The 23,252-nt window shown below is 41.2% G+C and overlaps 1 protein-coding gene across 6 annotated transcripts in view; it reads left to right on the top strand.

Moving 5' to 3' along the window:
• VWA8 (von Willebrand factor A domain containing 8) overlaps positions 1-23,252 on the top strand; it is a 279,042-nt gene that overhangs the window by 18,866 nt on the left and 236,924 nt on the right. For all 6 annotated transcript variants that reach the window (XM_074988426.1, XM_074988442.1, XM_074988464.1 and 3 more), the window contains exons 2-4: positions 2,214-2,291; positions 17,258-17,388; positions 20,215-20,325. In XM_074988426.1, the coding sequence (XP_074844527.1) occupies positions 2,214-2,291; positions 17,258-17,388; positions 20,215-20,325 (320 nt within the window). The remainder of the gene's footprint in view (positions 1-2,213; positions 2,292-17,257; positions 17,389-20,214; positions 20,326-23,252) is intronic.

The following is a 23,252-nucleotide window of genomic DNA, read 5'->3' on the forward strand; positions in this document are numbered from 1 at the left end:
GACACCCCTGACAGGAGCGATCTCCCACTCCTGTCAGGGGCAGCAGTTGTATTAACCCAAGTTGTGCATATCTCAAGGGTTTACTGTATTGTGGCATTTTTATGTTCCCTTATTCTGCTGCATAGTGTGGTCCCTAATGGCTTAAAATGTAGAGGGGCATATCTTCATCTCATGGTTACAAATCATCTGAAGTAATGAGCTTTTAAAAACGTTCTAAAAAATCCTCAGAGAACCGTACGAACTAAAAAAAGGTTTGTGTGAAAAATCAACGAGTCAAGATAGGAGGTGCAAGACCCTCTAAAATAACCATGGATAAATGCAGACTTGGAAGCCCTGAATATATACAATCAATGTCAGACGTTTTGTATGCATGTTAAAATACATGTATTTATTTTATGTATTTAATAAATAAATGCATTTATTGTGTCCCGTGGCTTCTTGTGAATGGCTGCAGACAGGCAGCTCTATCCAAGATCATTCTGAAACACATGGGCTGAGCTGGGTGCTGGCTCTGACTTCAGGCCAAATATTTACCAACCCAGTGTCTCAGAAATAAATAACAGTAAACTTCACAAGAGCTTATAGGACTTAGTGGCTGTGGTTGTGGCTTGACAGGGCCAAATTCTATGGCAAGAACTCTTCAGTCCCACATCAAGAGCTTCTAAATTCATTCACATCTCTCTCCCTGAAGCAAGTAGAGTTGTGGCTTGTTGCTGAAAATACTCATGTAAAATTTATTTATGATTATTTTTGGCAAATGGGGATTTCTGACAGTGGTTTTTTACACTGTGCTCCCCAGACAGGCTGGCTCCATGGTTTTAATAGTGTTAATGTTGTCCAAATGATCCAGTTCAGAGCTTTCTTCCCTCATATGAGCTAGTGTGTTGTCTGGTTCCGCAACTCACCTCAGCTTCTGATCTCCAGGATTGCCAGCTATACTTCTAGTTATCCCCTATTCCTTGGCCTCAAGTTGAACGTTAGCCATGCAACAGTGCAAGGGACTTCAGCTCTCTTAGACAAAGAGTTAATGGGCACAAAACAGACATAAAAACACGCCAGATCCACAAACCAGTTAGTCAACATTTTAATGGAGTGGGCCATTCTCTTAATGACTTAAGAGTTTGCATGTTACTGAAGAAGAATTTTCACGCCAGTCTTGAAAGGGAGACCACCAAACTGTCTTTTAGTGTATGTTCAAATTCGGAACATTAACCCGTGGTTTGAACCGGGATGGGAATTTTCTGAGTCTCTAAAGGGGCTCGTTTGCATACTTGGCTTAATCTAATTCTTGACCTCCCCTGCTTCTACCCTTCTACTCTCTGATTTGCTTACCTTGATCACTTTTTTCTGATTTGTCCACCTTGATTACTGTTTTTGGTTCTCCGTGCCTTAAATATTGAGTCTGTTCTGGTATGACTGTGGTCTGAAGAAGTGGGTCTGTTCCATGAAAGCTCATCTAATAAACTATTTTGTTAGTCTTTAAAGTACTGCTTGACTGCTCTTTTGTTTTGATAGTATATAGACTAGCACGGCTCCCTCTCTGTTACCTTTAATTCAACTGTCTTCCTGTCATGCAGCAAGCTGAAGCACAAAAGGCAGTTGCAGACAGATGCCAGGAAGCCAGGGGGATGGAAAATAAGATGTCAGCTGCTTGGCTTCAGGAAAGCAGAGAACTCCATAGCAAAAATGCAGAGTATTGTGGCATCTGAGGAAGACAGCAGATTCTGCAGATATGCAACTATTGAGTTAATGGGGCAATGCTTGAGATGAATGGGTTAGATTTCACACCTCAGAAGTATTGTTTCAGGCTCTGAAAAATCACCAGTGCTCATTTCACATTTTCGAGCTTCTGCAGTCAAGAGGGCTAGAAGATTATTTTTTAAAAGATGAAATCTGAGTTCTGGAGCAGCGCTCTGTGTCTGAGTAAATTGCACAGCTGTGAAATACAGAGGGCCTTAGCTGTAACAGCAAAAGTACTATCTGTAGGAGTGTTCAGTTATTAATTAAACCACAAATATTCTGGTGCTTGAGCTCTTGAAAGTGTTAGATGCTAGTCCAGTAATAGTTCTGAAACTTAGCAGATGCAGTTCCCTGAATCTGCAGCCCTACCCTTCCTCACTTTTAGACCTATAGTGTCAGCATTATTGGAAACGTGTATGCTATTTTTTTTAAGTATACAGTATATTTTAATAACTTTTCTTTCTTTTTTTAAGGTGATACTGTTACTATTGGAGATGTATCATTTAAACTCAAAACGCCGAAGAGTCCTGAACTTGTGCCACTGAAGTACAGTAAGAAATGACTTTCTTTTGGCTAGCTGAATACGTAATATATCTGGAATATTGGGGCCCAATCCTACAAATACTTACCCTTACTCAAAGTGTCTCAACTTATCGCTCAATGTTTTAGAACAGAAACTGAGAAGGATATCTTTTTAGAGGGATGCTAATTAAAACTGTAATTGGTGTTCACCCTCTCCTGCCATCCCCATTAAGAGAGCTGGGGGAATAGAAATGCTGCCTGTGGTGAGCATGGGGCTGGCACTAGGGAGGCAGGAGCTGCTCTGATAGGACTGTGGTTGCATTAAAGTACTTGGCTCTTTAGTCTTGCTTCATCCTTCATATACTCTTGATGTTACAGTATCTTCAGATTAAAACAAAAAAGCAGTGAAGTAGCACTTTAAAGACTGACAAAATAATTTATTAGGTGAGCTTGTGTGGGACAGACCCACTTCCGCAGACCATAGCCATACCAGAACAGACTCAAAATATTTAAGGCATAGAGAACCAAAAACAGTAATCAAGGTTGACAAATCAGAAAAAAATTATCAAGGTGAGCAAATCAGAGAGCAGAGGGGTGGTGGGGTAGGAAGTCAGGAATTAGATTAAGCCAAGTATGCAAAAGAGCCCTTATAATGTCCCAGAAAATTTGCATCCTGGTTCAAACCACATGTTAATGTGTTGAATTTGAATACGAAAGAGAGCTCAGCAGTTTCTCTTTCCAAAGCAGACTGAAAATTCTTCTTCAGTAAGACACAAACTCTTAAGTCATTAACAGAATGGCCCAGTCCATTAAAATGTAGACTAACTGGTTTGTGAATCAGGAATGTTTTAATGTCTGTTATGTGCCTATTAACTCTTTGTCTGAGAGAGTTTGAAGTCTGACAATATACAAAGCATCTGGGCATTGTTGGCACATGATGGCATATATGATGTTAATTGAGGAACATGAGAATGTGCCCGTGATTCTGTGAATAACCTGGTTAGGTCCAGTGATGGTATTGCCAGAATAGATATGTGGACAAAGCTGGCAGATTAAGTTACTTATGGTCATTACTTTTAACACCATGAAAGTCCATCACCTAATAAATCATTTTGTTAGTCTTTAGAGTGCTGCACGACTGCTGTTTTGTGTTTTTAACACCATAGATAAGTATTTCTCAATCTTCTCAGGTTGGCAACCGCTTATTTGAAGTAAAATATTTTCGCAACGCTTTCACACATTTGCTATACAAGTCAGAGTACAAAACGTATCAGTAACAATAGGTCTGTCTGTATCAAGAGGTAGACAGAGAATATTGGACCTTGAACGGTGAGGGTGTGCGGGAAGCAGAGAAGTGAGATTTCTTTGCTTTAGCTTGTAATAACTCTTTCAGTGCCTTAGGACTTCCCTGGGGGCTGTGACCCACCAAATGATAAATACTGCTTTACATTATTTAAAATTTTACAATTCCTAAACATCTAATTTTACTTTATATCATTTCTGCTGTACATTTATTTTTGCATTTCATCCGATTTTTACGATGAAAACACACTAGTCCATTTCACTTTTGTTTAGTCTGTTTCCAGTCCTGATGCACTACTACAGATGGTTTCCTTTCAGTTGTAATATTTAAACTTTATTAGGTTTTGTAAACCTATATGAGTATGTATGTATTTTCTGTAATCTAAACTTGTGGCTTTACCTGTCACATAGTGTCTTAGTTTTTGGCATGAGGACATATGGTTAAGTGACAGAATTTGCTAAGCAAATTCACCATATGATTGCAAGGTGAAAAATGTTCATCTCCAAAGGCATTGTTTTGCAAAAATTTAGAGGATAAACATTGGAACATATGTCCGTCGCCTCCTGGAATTTTAACTGTGAAGCTGCTTCTGAAACGCAGATAAAATGGTCTCTGTCAGAATGTAGCAGTTATCCTATACACATTTAATAGCAAGGCTGAAAAATTATTCTTTTTATACAATTAAGTACAATTACTTTTATGTGTAGTTTTTATAATCTTTAGCTTAAATGGTTGTATTACTGTGGGAGGTCAAAACCATAATAATTTATGAAATTATAGTTTTTTGGCTTTTCTTGAATTTTGTCTTTTTATCATATATCTGAGAGCAATATGCCTTGGTTATCAAGAATATATGGACATTTGCATTTACCGAGGATTATTTTTCAAGTTTTAAACTGTATTGAAAGTTGTCTTGTGCTGTGGTTGTTTGTAGATATAGAATTTGTCTCAGTTTAAAAACAGATTCATTTTCATGTTTGCATATTGATCTGCAAACCAAAATTTGACATTTTTTGGCATTTTTTATTATTGTGCCTAATGCTTTTTAAAGTATCTAGCTACCTGCCTAATTTTCTTCAGACAACATCCAAATTTTCTTTTAAGTTTAATTGGAATATTTGCAGCACTAGAAATCCAGTTCACTATTTTTGCATGTCAGGATGTTGCCGCTGCTGTTGTAGTTGTATTGTTAGACAAACTATGTTCAGACGAAAGTTTGAGAGAACCTGTTTGTAATTTAGGGTAAAACACTTAACAGGGAAGTTGTAATTATTCCAAAACTGAACATTATAAATAGGCCCTACCAAATTCATGGCTGTGAAAAAATTCACCAGACGACAGAATCTGGTCTTTTGTGTGCTTTTACTATACTGTACAGATTTCATGTGGAAGACCAGTATTTCTTAAATTGGGGGTGCTGATCCAAAAGAGAGTTGCAGGGGGATGGGTGGTAAGATTATTTTAGAGATATTGTGGTATTGTCACTTCAGAGCTATAGAGGGGGTGATAATATTGCTACTATTGCCTCTGTGCTGCTGCTGGTTGCAGTGTCGCTTTCAGAGCTGGGCAGCTGTTGGCCCAGCTGACATCTATGAAGGTAGTGCCTATTCCAGCAGTAGTGCAGAAGTAATACCATGTTACTTTAACGTCTGTGCTGATGCCTTCAGAGTTGAGCGGCTAGCGACTGGCAGCTGCTGACTGAAGGCCCATCTCTGCAGGCAGCAGTGCAGAAGCAAGATTGGCTACATATCATGACTTGCCGTCCTTACTTCTGCGTTGCCGCTGGCAACAGCTCTGCCTTCAGAGCTGGGCTGCCAGCTCTCCAGCTGCCCAGCTCTGAAGGCAGCACTGCTGCCAGTAGCAGCACAGAGATAATAATAGTAGTACTGCAACCCACTCTCTACAATAACTTTGTGACCCCTCCACAGTTCCTTTTTGGGTCAGGAGGACCCTAATGGTTACCACACCATGAAACTTCAGATTTAAACTGTGGAAATCATGACGTGTATGACTTTTAAATCCTATGACCACGAGAGTAATCAAAATGGACCTGGAATTTGGTAGGGCCCTAATTATAAATACAAGAAAATTAGAGTTAAGATTAAGTTAAAAAAATCTAAACATATTAAGGCATGGAAATGTGCAGCTGGGTAACCTGAAAAACCTAAACTCTGCCCTTTAGTGTCACCATGTAACAGCCGTATAATTACAGTTAAGGAGTTTTAGTGTTTGTGATCTCAAATTAAATTAGGCTGAATTTTAAAGAAGAATGAGTTTTTCGCACTCTTACCCCCAACCTAATGGTATAGAGGAGTTGAGGGATATGCACTGTTGGTTAGCTTAATTTTTCATCCTTTTTAGATTTTGTATTAGATATGAGACAGAGCAGTGAGACTAAGGTACCACCAATGCCTGGGAGCCATGCAATGGCAGATTAGGTGAGATATGAGTAAGTGTGGATGATTCGCATTCCATGCTGAAGACGAAGGTGAAAATATGCAAGGTTCCTGTACTATTACTTGGGATGAAAATTCTTTCACGACCCTGGAATCTTACTATTAGTTTGACCCTGAGCATGTAAGCAATATGTACCAGACAGATATCTAAAAAAGAAGATTGTGTCTCAGAGCACTGGTGCACCTGTTACGTCCTACAGTTAACACCCTCTGCCCAGTACAAAAACATTCCAAAATTTCATGTGTCTCTTTCCAAAATAACTCTGATTTAAGTTTCTTATAATTTTGGTATACTTAAACTGTTTGGGCTACAGTTTCCCAAGCCAGGTATCTGCCAAAGACTGGCTCTGTGTACGTGTGTGCGTTTGTTTCACATATATCAGAGGGGTAGCCGTGTTAGTCTGGATCTGTAGAGCAACGAAGGGTCCTGTGGCACCTTATAGACTAACAGAAAAGTTTAGAGCATGAGCTTTCGTGAGTTAACTCACTTCTTCAGATCTTCTTTTTGATCTGAAGAAGTGAGTTAACTCACGAAAGCTCATGCTCTAAACTTTTCTGTTAGTCTATAAGGTGCCACAGGACCCTTCGTTGTTTCACATATACTGATTCAGCAATTTTCGGGAACAAGTTTAGAGAAAAAGGTTGTTTGGGCAAGTTAAAAAAACCATTTCTTACAGGTATTTAGATCAGAAATCTAGCATATTCAGGGGCTTAAAATATGGGAATGGGGAAAGTATCAGACATTCTTTTTTCTGGTTGTGGGATACTTTAGTCAAATTTAACCAATTTATAAGACTTGGGGGAAAAAAAAATCTCAGTTCATGCATACTCCATAGAAGCTTGTTAGAGTTTGGCCACTAAATTCACTAAAGATTCTGTAGTGAGTGTATTCCATTCCCTTGCAGCTCCTACCTGCTGACTGGACATGCTTTAACACATGGGGCTATGCAGGACTTCTCCTGCAGTCTCTCCTGTTGATAGCACAGGCCACTGTGTCAGGGTCACATAAATATTCTATAGCACAAAGTCTGAAACTGAGGCCCTTAACCCTTCTCAAAAAATTTACCACTCAAAAGAGGCTGGAGAGCAACCTACAGGCGTTTTTGAGGATTCTCAGCTCACGCATGACTGCTTATTTTACAAGTGATGCATACAAACTTTGTAACGTGTCCTGTTCCTCTCACATAATACTGTATAATATCTCACACATTCTTTCCACCAGCCTAGATATACAAGTATAGTAACCTGTAGCACTCTATATTATTCTGTGTGTGCCTCATGGTCTTTGACTGTTTTTCACAAAATGTATTGCAAACTCTTCTTATACATCTTACAGGCTCAAAAATATTGTGCCAGATCCTCAACTGGTGTTAATCAGTTTAGTGTCATTGAAGTCAATAGAGCTACACTGAATAATAATGAACATCAAGAGGCACATAGTTTGCTTCATCCCATAAACGTCACCATGTACAAAGTCAATATAGTAACTCAATATGATCATATTGGATCATTGTGACAATGAAAATAGCATAAGCACACAACAAATAATGTAAGTGAGAAGCAGTTGTGGAGTGTAAGTTGCTAAAGAAAGTGTAGAAAAAATATGATTACCTACTTCATGTAATGCATAGGTACAAGGAGAGGTGAGGTCATATGTACAACCATAACTTCATAATTTCCTGAATTTCTGCTTAACTGTGTAATTTAAGCACAGTTAATATGGAGACTATGTGACTAGAGAGGATCAGTGATGTATAGAGGTTAGACTAGTTCAGTGTAGAAAAAATGTTTGTCAGTTCAAGAGTATGTCCTGGGAGACTGTCAAGGAGTTCACATCTTGAAAAGCCAGGAGAGATACCAGAAGACTGGAAATGGGCAAATACAACGCCTACCCATAAAAAAAAAAAAAGAGATATAAAGATAACCCAGAACAATACAGACCAGTCAGCTTAACTTCTGTGCCAGGAAAGGTAATGGAGCAAATGTTTAAGGAGTCTGTCTGGAAACATCTGGAAGATACCAAGGTGATAAAGAACATTCAGCATGGACATGCCATGAACAAATTATGTCAAACTAACCCAACAGCTATCTTTGATAGGATTACAAGCCTTGTGGGTAAGGCAAAGCAGTAGATGTGGTACACCTAGAATTTATTGAAGCATTTGATATAGTCTCACATGATCTTCTTATCAATAAACTAGGGGAATACAGTGCAGGTGGGATTACTAGACAATGGGTGTGTGACTGGTTGGATAATCATTCTCAGAGAGTAGTTTTCAATGGTTCACAGTCATGCTGGAAAGGGCATAAGGAGTGGGGTTGTGGGACCAGTTCTGTTAAATATCTTCCCCTGTCATTACACCAAGCGATTAATGAGTTTGCTATAGCCATAGCTAAATACCTGGGCCTCTTTAGCTTTAGAATGCCTAGGCTCAATCCTACACACTGTCAACAGGGAGCTGCTGGTATTACATTGGTCGGGGGTGCCTACAGATGAGAGAAATTATACCACACCCAGCCATGAAGAGGGTTTTGGGACCAGTTCTGTTAAGTATCTTCATAAATTATTTAGATAGTGGCATAGAGAGTGTGTTTATTAAGTTTGCAGGTGATACCAAGCCAAGTGCCTTGGAGAATAGGGTTATAATTCAAAATGATGTCGATAAAGTAGTGAAAGGATCTGAGATAAACAGGCTGAAGTTCATTAAGGACAAATGCAATGTACTCCGCTTTGGAAGAAACAATCAGTTTCGCCCATAAAAATGGGACATAACTGTCTAGGAAGGAGTACTGCACAAGGGGACCTTGGGGTCATAGAAGACCACAAGCTAAACATGAGTGTGACACTTGCAAGGAAAAAGGCAGCCTCAAATATTTGTTTAGTCTAAAATAAAGAAGAATGAGACGGGACATGATTATAGCTTTCAAGTACCTAAAAGGCTGTTACAAGAGGGGGAATAATACTCTCTTTAACCTCTGAGGTCAGGACAAGAAGCATTGGGCCTAAATTGCAGCAAGGGAGATTTAGGTTGGACTTTAGGAAAAACTTCCTAACTGTGAGGATGGTTAAGCGCTGGAATAAATTGCTTAGGGAGGTTGTGGAATCTCCATCATTGGAGATATTTAAGAGCAGGTTAGACAACCATCTGTCAAGGATGATCTAGATAGTGCTTGGTCCTGTTGTGAGTATGGGAGACTGGACTCAATGACCTCTCAGGGTCCTTCCAGTTTTAGTATTCTATGACCGTTTGGTTTCTTGATGACTTTTCCACATTTATTTGAAACATATTGCCACTGTTTGGTTTTCAAAATAGTGTGCTGACTTTTGGAGGAGTCGAGAATCCCTAAGCAACTCCTCTACGGTGAACTCTCCCAGGGCAAAGGAATCAAGGTAGGCCTCACAAGAGGTACAAAGACTGCATGAAGGCTAACGTTGCTCATGCTGGTTTAAAACCAGATCAGCTGGAGCAGCGTGCAAAAGACTGAACAGGTTGGCGTGCTCTCGTATGACATGTGCATGACAACTTTGAAGAGCAGCGACACGTACGCCTCATTGATGCTTGTGAGAGGAAGAAAGCAACAGCAGCAGCTGCACCAACAGAGCCAGGACAATTCCCTTGCTCCCACTGTGAATGCCCATGCCATTCAAAGCTTGGACTCCTCAGCCACATGCGAGTCCACGACGGATGAGCCTGTGCAAGCTCAAGACGTCATCGTCGGACATGACGGACTACCTATGACTAACTTTTGTTACTTTTCAAAATGTACTTTAATTGAAAGACATTTAACCTGTGTTCTATTACCATGATTTAGAATGAGTAAGCATAGAAACATTTTTCCAGCTCCTGGCTACTCAATATGTCAATTAAGAATGCTGCTTCTGGTGTCATTATCCCTAAAAAGGGAAATTACGAAATTTTGTAGGAATTTAGTAGCCAGTATTTTTGGATATTAATGATCCAGGGTAAATACTACAAGCTGCTGAAACAGAATCAAGAGAACATAAGTGCATTGGAGTACATTAAATCTTCAGGGGAATGTCCCAGAGACATTAGAGGTTTTTTTTGTATGCAGTACAGCGTTTATGTTCTGTTCTGCATGACAGTTTGTTTTGCAGATGTTGCTGTACATTCTTAAATCTTGTTTCTATTTCTGGTGTTGCTTTTAAGTCTGACCCAAGTTTTTTTCCTGAGGCCACCCTAAAAATAAAACTGGCTACACATATTATTGTGAAATACTCCAGAGGCATTCACAGTCACGCTGCATGACAGCTGCCTTTGCCATGCTTTTTTATTGCATGATTTTTGACATTGAAGAGTTCAGTTTTGCTGCAAGAGTTCCTACCTACCTAGAACCTTATCTATAAATATTGTAGCCGTCTTAATGAAGAGCAGTTATCACAAAAAAAACATACGGGACAAGTTCAGAAACAGGTTAAAGACTAGAACTAATGTCTTTCAAAGATCGTCTGTATCTTACATTTTCCAGAATAAGTTTATTAAATAAAACAGTTTTATTTTTGTGGCTATCTATAAATATAGATATAAATATAAACTCTATATTAAAGAGTTTATCCTGTCTGTTCAAGAACTCCTCCTAAACATTAAGCCTACGTCTACACTAGAGAGCTTTTTGACGAAACTTGTGGAACATCCACAGACAATATATTTTATTGACAGCCTTTCTCAACAAAATCAGTCAACAAAAAAATTGTATGGATAGTCTGGGGGGCCTTGTGTGGACAGACAGGGCCTCGAGATCACTAGGCAGCCTTGTCTGCTGTGCTTCCAATTGTCCGTTCTGTCGAGAAAGGGCTGGGCAGTCCAGCCACGATCTGGCAGCAGAGCAGATCAGCAGGGCAATCTGCTCTCATGTCTGGTCGCAGTCTGTCAACAGAAGTTTTGTTGGAAGATATTTTCCAACAGAAATGTCTGTCAATAGATCACTGTAGTGTAGACATAGCCCAAAAGCTAAGAGCATCAAATTTACTGTGCAGCTTCCCTTTATTGCACTTAAAGCAAGGTAAGGGTTGGATTGTGCCAGGTAAATGGGATAGGCCTGGAACAGGATTTCTGTATGGTTTTATAAGAAGCAAAGAGATAGAATCACCAGGCATGTGAAAAGTGCTGCTTGGGGGCTAGTCTCACTCCTGTTTGGGACTCCCCTCATCCTGAGCCTCCCCACCACCACCAGTGTCCTTTAGGGTGAAGCTTACTCCTCCCTGCCCTCAAATTCTTAAGGGAACAGTGCTGCCTTTTTCCCATAGTCAGGGAGCCAAGGGGAAGTGCACAGTTATTTGCATTCTTCACTCTGGCTGGGGAGCACATGGGGTGGACATACTTGTACCAGTCCTAGAAGGGGACCTGCACCCCTTCCCCAGCTGTACCCTCTGGAATTGCAATGGCCACGGAAAGGTGCTTCTCACCTGGCCCCAATCTGCTTCAGTGAGAGGGCTGGGGTAGTCCTCTTTCTCTGGGGCAGCCTGCATACTGATCTGCCTATCCACAGCCCCACCCCGAGCTATGATTTAAAGGAAGCATGCACATTTTAATTTTATTTGCCCAAAAAACAAAACTTAATTGAGGTAATGACCCAAGCAATGTTGGGTAAATCATCTTGTAATTTAAAAATGAAATATTTTTTTCAGTAATTATCAATAGCAATCTTTGGCTAGTGCAGTTTGTTTGATTTGCTGCTTGAACCCTCTCTTCTTGAGCCATGTTTTATTATGCAGCTTTTTAAAAATTTCCTACAGGCTGTCCTTGAAAGTTTCACGCTATTAGATCATTAGTCTAAGTACAGCCAGTTTTAAGTTCCATATAGGCCAGTATGCTGTTTTCTAACAGTGGGCAATGCCAGATGCTTCAGTAGACGTGAATAGAAGAGGAAATCTTTCCCATTCTGGCTAACAGTGACTAAGGGTTGCCTTCCCTACCCATCCTGTTTTAGTCTTGGCATTTATAATATCCTCTGGCAGGGAGTTCCTCAGATTGACTGTGCATTGTGTGAAGAAATTATTTTGTGTTTTAAACCAGTTGCCTATTAGATTAGGTCTACACTGCTGCAGAAAGTTGACCTAAATTCTTCAATTCCAGCAACGTAACTCATGTAACTGGAGTTGACATAGCATAGGTAGAGTTACTGCAGGGCGTAGACTATGGAGGGTTGGGGAGGAGAGGACGGAAAGACTGGTGAGAGAAACTCTCCCATCAAGTACTTTACTCTTTTTGCCATGGGTAAAGTACCAGAGTCAACTGGAGAGCAATCCATGGTTGATTTGATGGGGCTTCATGAGATCTGCTAAATTGGCCACCAGTGCATCGACCTCCCTACTGTATCGTAGATGTAACCTTATTGTGTTTTGTGACCCCCTAGCTCTTGTGTTCTGAGGAGTAAATAATTTGTATTTGCTTACTTTCTCTACAACAATTACGCCCTCTGTCATATATGCGCCTCCACCAATCCCCAATCATCTTTTGTCTAAGCTGAAAAATCCCTTTTTTGTTAATCTGCCATATGTGGGCAGCCATTACATATCCGTGATCATTTTTGTTGCCCTTTTCTGTGTCTTTTCCAATTCCAGTATATCTTTTTTGAGATGGGGTGGGTGACCACAGTGTTGATGAAGTGGTTGTACCATGGATTTGTATAGAGGCAATATACTTTCTGTCCTATCTGTTCATTTCTAAATAATTCTCAACATTCTGTTCTCATTTTTCATAATTCCACCATGTGTATGTTCTATGTATGTAAAATGCGTATTGCATTTGAAGAAAATATTATTCCAGCATAGCTACGTTTCTCTGCTGACACCAGATGGAACAAATCATATTTTATCATTTGTGTCCATAAATAATCTTTTGTTTAAAAACATTTACTTGCATTGTCGCTTTCCTTTGATTGTGTGTTACAAATATGCACATTCTTTTATACAATTAGTGCTTAGGGCCCACTATTTTTCCCATTAAAATCAGTGAGCAAAATCCGATTGATGGCAGTGGAAGCAGGATCAAGCTTTTAGTGGTTTTCCTGGTTGGCAGGTCAAAAACATTCAGCTTTGAATCTCTTTGTTCTGCACTGAGAATCTTATCTAAACAACAAAAGTGTGCTGTATTTTCCTGTACCCTCTACATCCACATAATGCTTTAAACAGGTGCTTTTGTACAAGAAATACGATTAACTTTAAAGGTGAATTAAAAGGCTTTTAAAATGAATAACTACAAAATTCTGTCTTTAGCAGAAAATCTAGATAAGCTGAAAGGATAAGTAATTTGTATGTGTTTGGAATTTATTGCATTTATTCAGATTTATGAAATAAATAGATTTCAGGTCAGGGGCCACTGGCCCATACACAGATCAGTCTGGGGTCACAGAAGTGAGAAGCAAAAAACCCACCTCACTGATGTGGTCCCTGACTCTATGAGGGCTAGGGCTGTGGGGTTTGGGTGGGAGGGAGAATGCAGGAGCAGTTTGGGAACTTGGGTGGGAGGGTGCTGGAGTTGGTTGGGGGTGGGTGATCTGGGCCAGAATGGGGTGCAGGAGTGGGCTGTGTGGGGGGGATCTGGCTGGTAGGGGGTATAAAAGAGTGGTGGGTGTAGAGGATGTGGGCAAGTGGGGGATAGAGGAGAGGGATGGGGGTGTGGGCTGAGGGGAGAGCATGAACAGGCTGGGGATATGGGTCTAGGTGAGAGTAAGGGTGTGGGAGCGTTTGAGAAGTGTGGTCTAGAAGGCGGGGTCTGAGAGGGAGGGAACAGAAACAGGGTGCAGATGGGGAGCCTGGGTGGGTTGGGGGTGTCGGGGGGGGGGGGTCTAGGTGGGAGGGACAGGTCAGGGTGGTGTGAGGGGTTTGGAAGGGAGTGTGAAGGAAATGTGTGAGAGTGAAGGTCTGGATGGGAGGAGGCCTCAGGAGTTGTCTAGGGGCACGGGGTCCTGCCAGATACAGCCTACTGTGCTGTGGGCCAACTTCTGTGGACGGGTGCCCTGAGTCTTGAGCTTCAGATCTGGTCCACGGGCCAGGGCGTCCCCACCCCTGAAACAGATGCTCATTTTATGCTTTGGGCACGCATATAGAATTTAATTTTTCAGAGCAACGTTGAAATGGCTGGATCATCCCATAAAATATAATAATGAAAAGGGAACCAGATGTTAGAAAATAATTTTGTACATACTTATTTTTCAAGTTCTGGTTCCTTTGTTTCTTCTGCGCAGCTTGGATACATATCCAGCATCTGAAGTTGTCTAAGGGATGTCCCTCTCTTGCTTTAAGGCCCTGTTTCTGCAAAGACTTGCCTATAGCAATTGCCTCAGAAGACAGCAGATAGCTCTGTTCTGTGCTTATTAGTCGTGGATAGAAACAAAGTAGTTGTGTGTATTAATTCATGCTTCTTACTGACTGTACAGGCTAGTTTAGTTACTACCCAGTATGTCTCTACGGTTTAAGGCAGTGACAGAACACCTCCGCTCATGTCTGTTTGTGGCAAGTCTTTCAGTGGTTCCCCAGATGTGCCATGGATTTTTCAGCTCAGCATCACCATGTTGTTTTCAGGCAGCCTTCTTTTCATTGGCCTTTGGATATCCATTTTGCTAGTCTGGTGATGGAATACATTTCCATATGAAACCCATGGCCAATCCATTTGTAACCCTCTTTGGTAATGATGGTGCTCCCAGCTTCTTGGCACTCCTGTGTGGATAATTCTTGGATTGAAATTGTTCTGGACCAAAGATACAAAGGATTTTTCTGGCACAGATTTTAGGGAATGAAGACCATTTGTACAGCTTAAATCAAAGGAGATATGGTAACTCTGACATTTCATTTCAGAGCATTTATGATTTTCTGCTTCACGTCCTGGTTTTTTTTGAATGCTTGACTCTTTGTTATCTTTGAGGGCTAATTCTAAATTTGTGGTTCAGCTTAACCAGAGGGCTCGGACCATTTCTTCCCTTAACACTTCTGCATTCTACCAGACTTGTCTGCTTTCATGGATGGAGACAGTGAAATCTAAGTGAAAAAGTTACACAAGTTCGATATGTGACAATCTTTGCATATTCTGGGAGCTCATGTAAGGGCAGCATAAAGTTTTGGTTTGTGCCGTGTCAGCTAAAGGCACTGGGTGGAATCCTTGCTTCATTGAAGTCAATGGCTGAATGCTCATTGACTTGAGTGGGATCAGGATTTCACCCACCATCTCGGAAAGTCCTCTGTAAATGGAAGGAAAAAGTGAGGGAACTTGGTTTGTCCCTGCCTCCTTTCTGTGTTTCTTCATTGCCTCTAAACAGGCTCACAGTCTGCTGCAGTGAGAAGTCTCAGACGAAACATATGAAGTTCCTAACAGCTAATTATTTTGTATGACTCAGAGACTCAGTAGCTTGCCCAGCACTTAGACTACATCTACACTACCAGAGAAATTCAAATTTAAGGCAGTTAGCTGGCTTATACCAAGTGACTACCTTCATTGTAAATACCATTTCACTCAATTTAGGGAGCACTAATATCAATATCATAACATCGTCGGAACCAGGTGGGTGTAGTGTCAAGTTTGAATTTAAAAGTTTGAATGAAGGCTGATGTGAAAGCACCATGTCTTTGAATCGAATTCATTGTGCTTGGGAGCCTGACACTGTTGCACCTGGCTCCCCAGAGGAGTTCTTTATTAGCATGTTGGAGTTAAAGAACAGGTTAACTTTTGTATTGCTTTTATCTTGGAAGCTAATTTGGGAATATGCTGAGGTGAGGCTTGGATGCACTGCAGAAGGGACAGTGTCTTCTGTGACAGTTCCAATCTCCAGGAGAGATTGACTGGTAAAGTTGTTTGTGGTGTAACCATTCATAGAAACCAATTGCTTTTGCATGTGTTTTTGTTTTTTGTTTTTAATTTTATCAAATGCTTTGGGCACATTTTTTGTTTGTAAGTCCATTGCCATGTTTAGTAATGTACTGTAATGTAAGCAGATTTATGGTTGTGTGCTAAATGGCTGTGGCAAAACATGGGAAGAATTAAAAAAGGGCACAGAAGAAGATTGTTAGTTTTTATTTATGGTTGAGAAATCTATTCCAAATGACCAACTTTTGCATCTCAGAGAGTAAATAGAAATACTGAAATCAAAAACTATGAATTTTATCAGACTATGCTTTGAGGAATATACTGGAATGTAGATTAGCAGGATAAGTGGTATTTTTCTGGTGTGCTTCCATCTCTGACTTCAGCAGCTCTAATGCAGAGCCATTGGGTTTGCTTTGAGGCTGGTAAGTTTGTCTGTCTTTGGAGACTGAATATTGTTGAAGACTAAAATACTAAGATTTGACTATACTTAGAATATTTAACTCTGCACAGCCACTTAACTGTATTATAGTAGATCATAATGTATAGAAAAATTTGATTTTAAAAACCCTTACTAAATTAGACATTATTTGTCTCTGAAACTTAGGCTGCTAGATCTGGTACAGACTTTATTACCTATTAAATGTCATTTTGTATGGAAAGCAATTAAATACAGGCCACATAAGTCCTGTTTCTCTAATAACAATAATAATCATTCGTGTATTATTCATGTTACAGTAATCAAAACTGCAGCCAGATTGTGCAAGCTGCTGAACAAACTCATAATAAGAGACAGTACCTGCCCTGAAGAGCTTAAAACCTAATGGAGACAAATTGTAACAAACGAATGGAGTGAGGCAGGGAGAATGAGGGTAGGTTGGATAGATAAGTGGTTACAGAGACTGTAAAAATTAGCTGCGTTTGAGTTATTCAATTTAAGATTTTTTTGTACTAAATTTACCCAGCAATGTTTGGGTCCTTAAAGGATGCCTGGGGGATAGCAGGCTTGCAGCTGGGTCAGTTCTGGATGTGGATGGGCTGTATCACTGTCCAGCTCCTCTCACCTTGACTGGTGATTGTCTCTCCTTTCTTTGTGGTTTTAGGGGAAGCAGTCTCATTCGGGGAACAGTCTATTTTCCTGATACAATCAAACACTTACCTAACTTAAAGTTACATAGGAGGAGGCTGCATACAAAACTGGTGATCCCACATCTTACCATTTAGGAAGAATTCTTGAGCACAGAAAGACAGGCAAACTCTTTCAAATATACAGTTGGTTGATTGATTTATTCAGGTTGTAAAGGCTAAATAAAGGAGTATATCAGTAATCCTTAGCGATCACCAACCTCATTTAATAGTATTTGTTTAAAACTGCATAATTTAGACTGGAGTTAATTTGTAATTTTTTTGTCTTACAGTGTCAGACAATTTGGCCCAGTCTGTAGTCCAACATCTAAGATGGATAATGCAAAAAGATCTTTTGGGGCAAGATGTCTTTCTCATAGGCCCCCCAGGACCTCTTCGACGCTCTATTGCTATGCAGTACCTGGTACATTTTAAAATCCTATATATATTACTGGAGAATTGAAGTAATTAAGATAATTTAGTTGTTGTGTGTTTTTGTGTGTATTCTAGTGTTTGTTGAATTGTAAAATATAGTATTAGGTTTATATGACTTGCTTTAAAACTTAGTTGCCAAAATCTTATTCCATACACATGCTTTTCAAAGTTTGATTTACAGTGTATGAAAAGTGCAAAAATTTAAGTGACTATTATGTTTGCTTAAGCACTCAAATGTAGTAAGAAAGAACAGTTGATAAAGTTTTAACATACACAATCACAAATGGAAAAAAACAGCGTATACTTTAAGTTTCACATCTTTCAGAATTAAGGTCTCTGTGTGATATAAAATACAGTGAGCCAAATCGAAAAACCGAGGGAAGGGCTTGAGAGGGAAGGAGTATTTTGATATTTCCCTTGCAAGTTTTCCTTATAGTGCATAGGTAGAGAGGTGTGCTTGGGATTTTCTCCTCTGCCACTGGGGAAAGAGGAGGCAGTGTGTCACCCACACCCTGAGCTTAAAGGATCTGTTGGAAGTCATGTGACTGCACCATTTCTGAGATTTCCGGCCCACCCCACTTTGATCCATAAGTCTGTGGCTTCACCCATTGACTCAGAAAACTACTGCATCGTGTCCTTTTGTGCTTCCTCATGTTGTGCAAAAGAAGCCTGCCTGCAGTTTACTTGCCACATTTTGTTTGTTTATATTAGAAATGCAGATTGTGTCTGTCTTGGGAGCTGAATGGGCCATGAGAGAACTGGTATCATTATAACTTACTAGATGTCAAGACAGTAAAATGTAATTAAATGGCATTCAGATTGCTTACAAATCTTTTGTTGGAATGTTTTGCTTACAACTCTTCAAATGAGCTATCTGGGAAGATGCCACTTGTCTTTCAGCTGAGAGCATTCTTGGTGTATATCTGAGACCCCACTGAGGCCTTCAGAGCAAGAGTCTTTCACAGGATTTCTGCTATTTCTAAGGGCAAAAAAGCCAAATAGGATACAAACATAAGGGGAAAAAACTCAAACCTATTTCATAAAGAAGCAAAATGACCCAAGCCCATTTTTTTCCTCACAAAAGTAATTTTGTTAATTTCCACATTTTAAAACTTCAGTTGTTATTAATAGAAATAATATATATTATAGGAGCCAGGAGCCCATTCATGGATTAGGACCCCATTGTGCCCAGGCACTGTATAATCACAGAACAAAAAAAACAGTTCATGCTTCAAAAAGCTTACAAAAGCTAACAGCATGATTCAGTAGTAGAAGAATGTAGTTCCCAACACACTCACAAGGATATTGAAATTCAGTGATTGTCTTTCTGAGTAACAATATTAACATCACTGAACAGAAGCAGGGTGGGAACTTACATGTCTCCTATTGAACTTAATAAGAAGCCTTTGAATTTTTGTTTATAATTTATAGATCCTCATTGCTTTTCAGTGGCCAATGCTAGAAAGTCATGTTGGAGAAACAGTATTTTACAGGGCTCAACTTTTCAGTTTAGATAATTTGTGGCTGGTTGTGGTGAATTTTAGAAAAGGCTAGGGGAATACGGGCAGTCCCCCACTTACAAACACATTGACTTACGACCATTCGTACTTATGATCAACTCCAACCCCCATCCCCGAACTCCGCTCACACGCTCGGGCCTCAATTCCCCCGGCTCCAACCCACACACACTCAGGCCAAACCCCTGCACACTTGGCCGCAACCCCCGTGTGGCCCCAGATCACCCCCCATGCATCTAGCTCAGCAAGCGTGGGGCTCCAACCTGCCCCCAGCTCAAACATCCTCCCCCGCCTGGCTCACCCCTCCCCCCTGCAGCCCCAGCTGTCCTCCATGTATGGGGCTCTGGCTTCAACCTGTTCCTGGGGCTCCAGCAGGGCTCCAAACCCCATCCACTCAACCACCCCATCCTGGTGCACACCCCATTCAACCCCCCACCCCCAACTCAACCTCTCCCTCCCATGGCCCAAGCTTATCCCCGCCCCTGTGTGCTTGGGGCTCTGGCTGTCAGTTGCCTCTGACTTGCACAGGGGCTCTGTCCCCTCTGCCAGCTCAACCCACCCCTGCCCCAGTTTACCCCTGTGCAATGCCCCCTCCACCCAACTGACCCCCCCCCCAGAGCGCGTGGGGCTTCAGCTGTTAGCCGCTGCACATGCATGAGGCTCTATCCCCCCAGCTAACTGCCCTGCCCCAGTTCACCCCGTTCCACTGCCCCAAGGCTCCAGCTCTCACTCCCCAGCATGTGGGGCTTCAGTTTCAACCTGCACCTGGGGCTCCAACTCCAATCCCTCTACCCACCACCCCTGCAGCCCTGGCTCCAACCCCCTGGCTGGGCTCAACCCCCACCCCAGCCACCTGCTGCTTGGGTCCAACCCCATGCAAGCCCCAGATCGACTGTGCCATCCCACCACCCCTTCTGCACTAACCCATCCCAGGCTTAACTCCCCTGCCCCCTCCCAGGGCCCCAACCCAAGCCCTCCCCGACTTATGTGAAATTCAAGGTATGCGAGGGTTGCGTGGAATGCAACCCTCATGTTCCTCGAGGGATTACAGTATAAGGGTATTTCCGACTTACGACCAAATCAAGTTATGACCAGGTGTTCGGACGTAACCCATTTGTAAGTCAGGGACTTATCTGTATAAAATATTTATTGGGCAAAAATTCAAACTATTATGTATGAGGAAGAAACACACTAAATACATCTTACAACTAAGAGCTATTAAACTTTTGTTCAGAGTTACTTTAAATGACTGTGCTGAAGTCTATGGCTCTGTAGTAATTTCTCACTACTACCCACAGGAGCTGACTAAACGAGAGGTTGAATATATTGCACTTTCGAGGGACACCACAGAAACTGATCTCAAACAGCGCCGAGAGATCCGAGCTGGGACTGCTTTTTATATTGATCAGGCAAGTTGCTATCACATCCCAAACGTCTTAGTGTTTACAGCTAATACAAAGGAAATTGCAGTCTGAAATATTAAAGAGAAGTACATGCCAAGTGGGTGAATCTGGATTCCAGAAATGCTGATGGAAGATGCTTTTTTCTTAAGATGTAAGACAGAAAGGCTGATGTAGTCCATTTCATTTTGCTGCTTCTGAAAATATTGCCTCAGCCAGACCAGTTGCAGGAGTCCAGGGCAGGTCAGCCATAGCTAGTCTGGTGGCAAGTGGGGGAGGGTTGTCAGGGAGCTGCAGCAAGATACCCTCGCCCTGGGCTAGGAGCAGTGGCCAGGGCTGGCCAGGCAGGAAGCTGGCCTGGGGAAGCCATGGCAGGGGCTGGGTGAGAAGCTCCAGGCCGGGGAATGATGACTCATCCTCAGGGCTGGGCAGGGGTCATGAGCCAGCAGTCAGGGATCCTGCAAGCGGCAGGAGGAGGGGAGAGTTAGAGAGCTGCACTTGACAGCAGGGAGGGGAGCCCTGGAACAGGGGCTTGACTGCTGGGGGTGGAGCAGATTTGATCACCCTGGTCTGGAAAAATCCCTTGTCTGGGACAGCTCAGTTCCCAAGGGTACTGGACCAGGGAGGTTTAACCTGTAGTTTGTGTGATCCAAACAATATGGTTCGTTTCAAAATAGAGGACTCTCTGTTCAGGCTGTCTTGAAACATAACTCAAAAGTCAGATGTAAATTAATGTATAGCATAGCCCTTGGATTTGATTCTATTGGCACAACTGAGCCAGAGTGAGATTCACCCATGGGGAAAATGTTATGGCAGTGTTCTATTCTATTTAGGTTCTTATACCTGGCCCATCATTCTGATATCTGAGTGCCGACTGCTTCTGCCTCCCCAGAAAATGGAGATTATCTTTAAGTTCTAAACACAGGGGAAGCCTGTGGCCTGAGTTCTGTTGGTGGGGGAAAAAAACCCTCTGTATTTCTCATGTGCTGAAGATAAGTGAGACTGTCGAGCACAGTTTATGCCAAAATAATTTCACTGAAAGCTGACATCTTTCAACATTTAGTTACAGTCTTATGCTGCAAATAAATAATAATGTACCAAAACTACTGCTAGCATCCTGTTAGCAGAAATTATTGTAAAATAGTGCATCAGGATTAGGCTCTGGTATCCCTGAGCTATAGAATTTTGATGAACTTGTGTCTCTAGACTTAGAAAATAATGTTCTTATTTATATCACTCAGTTTAATTTTTACCTATGTGTATAAATACAGAGAGAGAGAATACTGCAATTTGACTTCTTAGAAATCATACATATTTGAATGTGGTCTTTTTTACAAAGAGTATATAAATATGAGGTTCTAATCTTAAATGTGATTTTTGACGTAGGTTTGAGATATCTTAATTAACTAGAAATATCAAACTCATCTGTGTATTTTTCTTATGAAGCAATGGGTTGAATATTTTTTAAAATGATGGTATCTTAATACTTTTCTGGATGCTGTTGGAAATGATTCCGCAATTATAAAACTCTTAGGCTGTGTCTAGACTATCTCCATACTTTGAAGGGAGGATGACAAGTAGGGTGTCAGGAGATTATTAATAAAGTGCTGCACTGCGTATGCAGCACTTCATTAAGCTAATTCTCCCCCACGGCAACTGTGAAGTGTTAAACTTTGAAGTGGCGGCTCACATGTAGCTGCGGCTAACCCACCAGTACTTCCAAGTGCCTGGGCAACTTCCAAGTCCCTTTACTCCTCTAAAACTTGGAAGTACCGGTGGGTTAGCTGCAGCTACACTTGAGCTGGCACTTTGAAGTTTGACACGTTGCAGTTGCCGCTGGGGAGAATTAGCTTAATGAAGTGCTACATATGCAGCACAGCACTTCGTTAATAATCTCCCGCACCTTACTTACCATGCTCCCTTCGGAGTAGGGAGCTAGTGTAGACAAGCCCTTAGGAAAGCCTGTTTGATGATTGAACAAGTGTTTACTTTTGGATAGGTAAATTACTTCAAAAGCTGAGAAAAGTAATCTATGCTGAAATAATGGAAAACCTCAAATTTGTATATTATACTTAGTTTGTGTTTTAAATCGTGTAAAATAAAAAAAATGTATAATGGGTTAATGACCACTTACTTGGCCCCTGCAAGGTAATGGCAGTAAACGGTTATGTTCTTGGCTTTGTCTTGGGCCATTAACTTATCTATTCAGTCATTAAATGTCTGTTACAAGCCTCCAGAAATGTCATCATTGCTGTTATGAAGACAATTAAGTAACCTCTTGAGCTGTAATTTATTACATGTGCTAATTATGTTGTGTGTGAAGTAATTACTTTTTATTGTCTTGTGTTACCTAAACATTCAGATAACCTGTTCTTCATACTTTGTTGTTATTATAAATAGAAGAGCTGTTCTCCAGAGAGTTTTTGTGCTACTTTAATTATCTCTCTTAAGAACCTGTCAGGTCATACATTCTTTTGGGTGTCCCCTCATAGCCAGGGGTGGCTTTGCGTCACCCTGCCTGACTTTTCCTCTTTTAGGGACTCCTTAACTAACTGCCACACATACACAGAAATACCATCTCTCTTTGGAGGTCTGGTTTGATTATTAAAACAGTTTAAAAATAAAGTTCTCAAATCCATTTATTTAGCCTTTGATTAGGTCACACACAGGTCTCCCCCTTATCCCTCCCCCCCATATTCTCTCATCTGTAGTCTCTTCTTATGTCCAAGTTTATTCTGGTGGAGTCTACTTGCTCCCAGCAGCCTTTGTACTTCCATTTGGTGTCCCATAGCATTCCCCCTCTCTGGAATTTTCTGCTGCTCTTTGTGGGGCTGGGAATCAGCTCAGGTGTGTCTCCTTAGTACAAAGGCTGCTCACTCCAGGCCCCCTTGCAAAAACATTCAAGTTAAACCAGTGCAATACCTTACTGGGGATAC

The sequence above is a fragment of the Carettochelys insculpta genome, chromosome 1, assembly GCF_033958435.1.
Source record: "Carettochelys insculpta isolate YL-2023 chromosome 1, ASM3395843v1, whole genome shotgun sequence".
Lineage (NCBI taxonomy): Eukaryota > Metazoa > Chordata > Testudines > Carettochelyidae > Carettochelys > Carettochelys insculpta.